This window comes from Atta cephalotes (genome assembly GCF_000143395.1).
Source record: "Atta cephalotes unplaced genomic scaffold scaffold00002, whole genome shotgun sequence".
Lineage (NCBI taxonomy): Eukaryota > Metazoa > Arthropoda > Insecta > Hymenoptera > Formicidae > Atta > Atta cephalotes.
The window spans coordinates 14,558,262-14,567,723 of NW_012130066.1; the positions used below are offsets into that span (position 1 = coordinate 14,558,262).

The following is a 9,462-nucleotide window of genomic DNA, read 5'->3' on the forward strand; positions in this document are numbered from 1 at the left end:
GATATATTTGCTTTAATATTCAAATTATAGAATCAGAAATTTCAATTGTTTTTAAAATGGATCAAGAAAACGATAAGACTCATCATGAATCAACTACACATACATTGAAAGCAATTAGCAGTTTGAAGTCCTTACATATTTCCAAAACATTTGCAACAGACATTGTTCAATCGAAAATTGTGGAAAGTACTATTAGTGATAAGGAAAATAACTATAAAGGTTGCTCAACAAATATCGTAAACAAAAATGAATGTAAAGAGATTACAAAGAAGTTTACAGAATTGATGCCACCACCTAAATTACCAGTAGCATGTAAATCAGTAGACTCTATTCAACAATTGTCTAATAGTGAAAATAATGTGAAAGTAAGAGATAACAAAAGTGAAATGGTCCAAAAAGATTCAGATACAGAAACGAGTAATTCAAATAAGGAAAGTGAAAGTAAAAAAAAATGGATATTGACGGATTTTGATATTGGCCGACCACTAGGTAAAGGAAAATTTGGTAATGTATACTTGGCCAGAGAAAAAAGATCAAAATTTATAATAGCCATGAAGGTACTTTATAGATCACAAATAGAAGACGCACAAATCTTACATCAAGTACGAAGAGAAATAGAAATTCAAACTCATTTGAGGTATCAATTTCTGTATTCTGTTGTACATAATAAAAACTGTATATGATATAAGATATCTTAAGTTGAATAAGTCCACATAATTAATTTTATTTTTTTTTAATTCTATTTATGAGGATATTGAAATAAATTAAGTGAGAGAGAGAGAGAATCAAATCTTCATTTCATTTCCAAAAATAAAATATATTTTTTATATAGAATTTTTGTAAATAAACGAAAAAAAAAATATTAAACTCTGATAGATTGAGTCTTATTACATGTAGATGAATATAATAAGGCCCAAATCAAAAATAACAAAGAAAATAAACATTATCTTTTTAAATCACTTTTAAAATGATTATTAATCACAGAAAAGAAATTCGTTAGGATTTACTCTACTCTCGAACGTTACAATTATCTTTAATTTTGTTTATAATTAACTCTTTAGTCTTTGAAAATTTCTAGCAATTTGAATGCAATTTTGGCTTTTTAAAAAATAACAACATTGAAAATCATTATTCTCTGGCGTAAGCTCCACACATAACAAACAAATAATTATAACTACAATAATCACATAAATAGGCCTTATTTAATAAGTACATTGTTTTAAAAAAATACTTATACTCATTTCAAAAAATTGATTTATTTGTTATTTTTCATAGCTAGAAAGTTGAATAATATTATAATGAATTATAATAAATTATGAAACATTGTGTATTGATAAATTTTATAACAAATTGTTATCAAAATGTATCATAATATCATACACACAAATTTTTGTTGTGTTAAACAAACATATTGCTACCGATTTCAATTCTTTTTTATCTACTTCCTACACACGCATTTTTTTTAAGCATATACTTCGAATGTAAAGCGAGTTTTTAATAAATTTAAAAATAAGCGAGTTTTAATAAATTTAAAAGTGGACTTTATTTAGTGCTGGGCCTTATTCGACTCAGGTACTTTATTTTACAAAGAATTATATTTAACATAAATGTTTTTTTATAGACATCCAAATATTTTAAGAATGTATGGATATTTCTACGACCCCAAGCGAATTTATTTAATATTGGAATATGCACCAAAGGGGGAACTTTATAAAGAACTGCATAACCAACCTAATAAACGTTTTGATGAAGTAAGGTAATAAAAGAGAAATTATGTTTTGTAGATATAATTGAAATTAATTATATATAGTATAAGAGCCAATACTTTTTATACAAACAATATTTGTGATATTTTTTCTCATTTAATTAAAATAAACACTCTTGTATCAGGTTGTACTCAATATATGTTATTAACAATTTCAAACAAATTATTAATTACAAAGCGTTAAAAATTGAAATATATGTCGATTACAAATAAAACGCATAGATAAAATTGATAATGCTGAGTTAAAAAGTTAAAAAGTTAATTAATTTTAACTTCATTTAATTACATTTTAAACTTTTAACTTTTTTTAACTTTATATAATTATATTTTATCGATAACTATTAACTTTTAATTTGATTTTTTAAAAGTTAACATTAGGATTGAGTAGTTGGAATTATGTGGATCCTCAGATTATATGCTTATACATTCGTGTCTCGTCAGAAACATATTTTTCTAATTTTAAATAATTTCAAATATTTTATTTAAACAAAAAAGAGATTTGAAAACGAAACTGTCGTTGTGATCTAAAATCACGATTTTCTCAAAAAATACACAGAAGTACAATTTACTGCTTTACAGGAATTATTTTTTGATATCCCAAAATAATTAACAAAAACTGATCAAAATACATATATAAAATACATATGTCTCTCCTTGTTAGTAAAAAAGTTAACTTAGTTTTTTAATTTAATTAAAAAAAAATTAACTTGAAATCATGAAATAAAACAAATTTAACTTTGAACTTTTCAATTACTTTTTTTTCATTTCTCTTTTTTTCATAACTTGATTTTTAATTCAATTAATGTCACGAATTAACTTTTATCTTAACTAAGTTAAATTTTTAAGGCTGTTAACTTTTATTTAATTTAGTTAAAAAAAAAGTTAACTTACCTAACTCTGGTAGCATAACATTCATCACACTCGAAATCTTTTCTCGTTATGTTGATAAAGCTGGTTTTCATATTTTTTATTAGATATTGTGGCTTAGTCTCAAAACTTTTGTTTTTCAATAATTGTACATATTCTTAAGCATATTATAATTTCTTTTGTAGAACAGCCACTTATATAGCCCAATTAGCAGATGCGTTAAAATATTGTCACAGCAAGAGCGTTATTCATCGTGATATTAAACCTGAGAATTTACTTCTTGGAATTAATGGAGAATTAAAAATAGCTGACTTCGGATGGTCAGTGCACGCTCCTTCATCTCGAAGAGATACTCTATGTGGAACTTTAGATTATTTACCACCTGAAATGGTTTCCGGAAAAACACATAATCATACAGTTGACTTTTGGAGTGTTGGAGTATTATGTTACGAGTGTTTAGTAGGAAAACCTCCTTTCTATGCAACAACCAACGATGAAACCTATGTAAACATAAGAAGATTGCGGTATAATTTTCCGAATTTCATTAGTGAAGATGCAAAAGATTTAATTTCGAAGGTATGGTTCTTAGTGCAATACGTTTTCATTCTAAAATTAATTTTTAAACATATTTTAGTTGATAGTTATTGAACCTGAAAAGAGATTGGATATGGATGGCGTTCTTGCGCATACTTGGACTGTGAACAATCGAAAAGTGGATACAGCACAAGATTTTTTAAATCATAAATAATGTAATTATAAAGACCTTGAATGTATGTTGCAATTGTGCATATATGTTTATAATATAAACGAATTTATTGTAATTTCAAACTCAATAATATCACCAGAGAAATGATAATGCATATTACTATTGATGTTTATGTACTTATTATATATGTGTGTGTTATATATATGTGTATTATATATATGTGAGAGAGATTATATATAAATGCTTTATACATAGATGGTTTAGGGTCATGTACTAATAAATAATGTTTTAAATCTTAGTCTTTCTTAAATAAGTAGCGATTTATTTACAAGATGTATCGCGTAATATTGCGTAAAATTGTTTTTTTATATTTTTGTGCTACTGATAGAAAAATCACACCTGCTTTGGAGTTGATAATTGAAGCATTTGAACATTGGCCTGAATTTTTGAGATACATATCTGTATACTGAGTCAATTGCGAACGGCCTATTAAAAGTTCGCTTATTCTGTTAATGAGAATATTCTGCACTCTGGTGGCTTGCTATTGCCTTTCGAGAGATGGCATAAAATCTTATGTTGACCAGATTTGAACTTCAACTTTTCAACACAATCATATTAAAAATATTTTAAATAAAATAATGAGCAAATTCAAGATTAATTCTATTTTAAAACACATTTATTTGTATATATAATTAATCTACACATACTATTAAAAAAGAGAATCATAAATGTTAATTGTTGTAAAACAAACTTTTATAAATTGATAGAAAGCTTATCTTTTTTAATATGCTGTATTAAAACATTTATATCTATAGAGAAAAATAATGTGGAATAATATAACTGACTATATTATTAAATCTTGAAACACAATAATAAATCAGTTAATTATTAATATATTAGGTATGGGAAAAAGTTCGTGGCATTTTTCCCGTTAGATGTAACGGGAAAAACGCCACGAACTTTTTCTCACACCTAATAAATGTTAAAACTGTACTTTTATGAAACATAAATGCACAGAAACTAAATCATTAAAGAAACGCCTTTCATCTTCTGTGTAAAAAGTTTAACTTTTGGTACTGGAAGAATTTTTTAGCGATTCTTATAGGCTTTTTTAATAATTGTACTTTTAAGTTTCCATTGGCTCCATAACCACATCAACAATTGGTGCATCCATTGGTGTAACTTCTACTGGCGTATCCATGGGTGTAACTTCAGGGTTTTTCCTTATCGAATATAATTTGCTTAACTTTTCATAATGCTTAATATCCTGCAGAATTTGTTACCTTTATTATACTGTCCAATATAAATTTTCAAATAAATGAATACTTGCCTTCTCACGAACGGATGGCTGCATTTTATCAAATGCTTGAAAAATATGTCGCATCGAAATTTCTGGTTGTCCATAACCAGCTATTATTTCTTTCAATGCTTCCATACCAGCTTCTCTTATCAAAGCTGCTAAATCTGCACCAGTGTAACCATCACACCTATTATCATATGCCACTTGATTTAAATTAACATCTGAAGCAAGTTTTGGTCTCGTTGCATTCTACAAAAGTTAATAATACTAATGTGTATTAAGTTATCAGAAGAAAATAGAATTTTTTCAAAATAAATTAAATCAATTCTCTTTTTTCTCCCTGTACTGTGTTGTGTTTTGTGTGTGAATGTGCGTGCGTAAATACCTTTGTTACTGCACGTAAAATATCCACTCTATCTGAAGCATTCGGAAGACCAACGTATAAAATTTTATCCAGTCTTCCTGGCCTCAAAACAGCTGTATCTATAATATCGGGTCGATTACTAGCTGCCATAAGAAATACCCCTTGCCGACCCTCCACACCATCCATTTCCGTAAGCATTTGATTAACAACACGTGCTGTTGCGGAATTATCGCCTTCTGTTCTTTTAGGACACAACGCATCTATCTCGTCGAAAAATATGACGCATGGCATTGAATTTCTTGCTCTCAAGAAACATTGACGAACTGCTTTTTCACTTTCACCAACATACTAAAAATGTACAAAATCTTTAGATTTCTATAATTTCATGTATAATATGTTGAAACTTGCCATATTTAAAAGTTCTGGTCCTTTAACAGAAATAAAGTTAATTCCAGCTTCGTTGGCGACAGCTTTGGCTAGTAATGTTTTTCCACATCCTGGTGGACCACATAATAATACTCCACTTGCAGCTGTTAAACCTAATGTATTAAAGTGTTCAGAGTGTTTAACAGGAGCCTGTAATAAATAAATATATATACATGAGTCGCAAATGCAGTAAAATATAGTAAAATAATTAGCCTAAAAACAGAAATTATGAATGACTCCGCTATGAAAGCGATTGACTTGTTAATAGATTCCTAGTTAGATCCCGATCCTAACTCACGTATACTTCGATTTTATAGAAAATTTATTTATTTAAGACTAACAAATAGCACAATAACTATTCTTTCTAAAAAGTTAACGTAATAGAAAGTATTACAAAGATAAAAACATATTTATACTCACGAGAATAGCCATTTGCAATTCTTGTCGTATGTTTCGCAATGAGCCGACATCATCCCACGTTACATCGGGAACCGTCGCAAATCCTTCTCTTTTCGCTGATGGTTGAACAATGCGTAGAGCTGTCTCAAAATCACTATGCTCAATGCACAAGGTTGATAAGCATTCTTGGGAAAGTGGAGGTTCAGAACGTAACCAGGTCAATAAAGTTGACAAGTCTGCTGAATGTTCCTGAATTACATCCATTTCGGCAATTTCTGGAATTGAACTTTTGGGTAGCTTTTGTGGAAATGTAAGATTGTTCTCAATTGTAGTAGAAATTGTAATAGTAGGAGATCTTGCTGGAACACTAGTATCAATTAGATTTTCGGAAATTTCAACTTCTTTATGCGGTTGTTTCTCGGCTTCAGTTACTTCAGGTAATCTTTCCTCCTGTTTTGATCTATTTAAATTCTCAAATATTCTAAAAAAAATTGTATATGTACATGCATATATATAACGCAAGATATGTATAAAAACTTTAAGCAAAATGACTTACCTATCTACAGCAACCATGGCAGCTTCCCTAATTAAAGCAACTAAATCTGCACCCACAAAACCTGGAGTAAGGGAAGCTATTGTTGATAAACTAACATTAGGAGCTAATACAACTTTTTCAGTGTGCACTGCTAAGATTTTAGCCCGTGCTTCTCTATCTGGTATTCCAAGGCACACTTCACGATCAAAACGTCCCGCTCTTCTTAAAGCAGGATCTAACGAATCGGGTCGATTTGTTGCACCAATTATCAGTACTCTGTCTCCATTTTCGTTAAGATTCAATTCTAACAAGAAAACAAAAAGAAAATATATAACTCATGGTCTGGATTGTAAAAAAGAATGTAAAATGAAATAATAATGGAAACATTAATATCTTACCATCTAAACTTGACAATAATTGTGCAACGATTCTTCTTTCCATTTCTCTTTGAGCTGTAGCTCTATGTGGAGTGACAGCATCTATTTCATCCAAAAAAATGATACATGGTGCAAGAATTAAAGCTTGTTCAAACAATTCCCTGATACGAGCTTCGCTCTCACCAGATACTCCAGTCACAAGTTCAGGCCCTGCTACTTTTATTAGAGGTATATTTAATTCCTACATAAGAGATGCGAATATTAGACAGAATGAATGAATCTATATGTAACTTTTATATACATTTCACAATTGTATATAGAACAAAACAAGTGTATTTTTTGTTCTACTTATTATAATGTCCTGTGAATATATAAGTAACATTTCTATTGTATTTTCTCAACTTAAATATTATCTTACTCCTGCAACTGCATGTGCTAATAATGTTTTTCCACATCCAGGTGGTCCATGAAGCAAAAATCCTCTTGGTGGAGATATACCAAGCTGTTTGAAGATTTCAGGATGTTTCATATGAGCCAGTAATTTACAGACAGTTTTCAAAACTTTGTCATTGCCTCCTACATCAGCAAATGTAATTTTTGATTCCGTAATAGGTACAATTCTCGCTTTTTTGACTGAAAATTTTCCATTGCCACTTTCCTTTTCTCTTTGTCGTTTTCTTGTAGATTCCAATGATTGTTTTACGACTTGGTTCACAAGCTGAAATGACAGAAACAGATAATATATTTTTCAATCTGAATCTTGTTTAAATTTAACATAAAATCATAATCATGAATTGCATGGAAATGCATACTATGTTTGATTTCACAGATATTTCCGGCTTTGTAATAGACATTTCTGGCTTTGCTGTTTCTTGCTTTAGAGTAGATAGCGTTTCTGATTCAGCAGTTTCCAGTCTTGTAGTTTCTGAGTTTGCTACAACTACCATACCCGAAGATTCTTCAGTTGTCGTACACCCAGGTTCAGGAGTTTTTAGATCTTTTTCAGTCTTGGAGTCGACTTTAGATGCATCATCATCACTACTAATGTCTATCAATTCTTTATCACTCGAATTTCCATTCTGTCTATGTGGTTTCTTATACATGTGTAATAACATATCACTTATCGAAGCACGCTGTGAATCTGACTAAAATGACGTGACTTGATTAAAAAAATATTGTATCAAGGATAAAATAAGCAAGAGAATATAAGGTATAGAATAAGATTAATAAGTCCAAGGTACCTCGACATCGACATCCTCAAAATCGTCATCGTCATACACCGAGCATTCACGCATCGAAGACTTGTTTGAAAAAATTTTGGTAAGCTCGTCATAAGCCTGACGTACCATACTACGAAACGGACCGCGTTTTTTACCACGATAATCTCTGTATCGCTTTTGCAATGCATCTGCCATATCATTTACATCGATATATACTTTATTTTCATTATCGTGCATGTACTGCGGAACATATAAATGTAACATGAAAAAAAGTGAAATTCGCTGAACGATCGTGTCAAATATTGTGCTCGTGCATGCGATATTAACTTTAATTCTTGTGCACACTGCTTGTACGTGCATCGTGGATCCCGCAGATCCCGCAGACTAAATATACATCAAAGAGAAAAACAATCGAAAGGAACAGACTGACCTAAACTGACCGATGTGTAAACGTTTTTTACATTACCATTTGCACGCGACCGATCAACAATTGATCCCGGAACAGTCTTTGATCCATCCTTTGCTTATTGTCCACATGTCTCGATCTATAATCTCCACTCGATCCTTGCAACGGAATAATATCGATCGATGAGTTTAGCTTGCCCATTTTATGCATATTTACAGACAAAGATGCTCAGGTGAGAATACGACCGAGCGAACCGTGAGAGGAAAAATACCTCACGGCTCGACACTCGACCGTCGGGCGTCGCGTCGACGTAGTTTGGCGTCGTGAATTGACTCAACTCTTTCAACACGCACATCAACACACATGAAAACTCGCGTCGATCTGCATCAATCTCCTTGATCAATATATGTACATACATATGCAAATATACACCTATAATAATAATACCTTGGTAGAGTGGCCTCGACAAGCTGAGTCGATACGGCCAGAATCGAAAATGGCCGCCGGAGACGGCGAGACTCGAAAGTAGCATAGAGTAGTCGATCGAGTTAAGAGAGGAGCATAAGCTCCATACACAATGTACACCTGTATGTAAGAAATGGTAAAAAATGATACAAGGGGTGGAATCATGAAAAATGGAAGGGATAACATGATGTGTCGATGTGTGCAGTAGAACAGTAGCTAGTTTCCGAGGATGTAAACCGGATCAGAATGTAAGAACAATCAACTACAATCGAACGACAGAAGAATGCTCGATTGTAATTGGTTGATGTATGGGTTGATATATGGTGTTTTTTTCCAAATCTCTGCCCTCTCCATCTATGGACTGTTTAGTGCATGGAGCTCCGCGCAATAAAAGGAACAGGGAACAGAGAATAAGAATTTCAACCTATCAGAAATCATGTAGTGTTGAATACACAGTTTCTCTGTTCTCTGATCAGTTTCCATCCGGATTAGATCCTTCGTGGAAACTAGGCCTCTGTTTCCTGTTCCTTTTATTATGCAAAGTCCCTAAGGGATCAACAGTTATCATCCCTGTTTGTTTTAATTCCACGAACCGTCACCTTGAGGCACTGTTAAGCTGCATCATTTACGGC

General features: G+C 31.3%; 2 protein-coding genes across 2 annotated transcripts; one reads left to right on the forward strand and one right to left on the reverse strand.

Annotated features, from left to right (window-relative positions):
- The first annotated feature begins 56 nt into the window (after nt 1–56).
- Nucleotides 57–3,380, forward strand: LOC105622320 (aurora kinase C-like). Its single transcript, XM_012203742.1, has 4 exons — nt 57–637; nt 1,622–1,756; nt 2,818–3,208; nt 3,267–3,380. Exons 1-4 carry the CDS (start codon nt 57–59, stop codon nt 3,378–3,380), a joined length of 1,221 nt encoding a protein of 406 aa, XP_012059132.1.
- Nucleotides 3,381–4,464: 1,084 nt separating this feature from the next.
- Nucleotides 4,465–8,575, reverse strand: LOC105622331 (nuclear valosin-containing protein-like). The gene is made up of 11 exons (XM_012203753.1): nt 8,426–8,575; nt 7,981–8,199; nt 7,552–7,884; nt 7,158–7,457; nt 6,761–6,980; nt 6,384–6,666; nt 5,849–6,308; nt 5,411–5,578; nt 5,024–5,350; nt 4,669–4,887; nt 4,465–4,605 (listed from the first exon to the last, which is right to left on the reverse strand). The coding sequence occupies exons 1-11, from the start codon at nt 8,573–8,575 to the stop codon at nt 4,465–4,467; spliced, it is 2,820 nt and encodes a 939-aa protein (XP_012059143.1).
- Nucleotides 8,576–9,462: the final 887 nt, after the last annotated feature.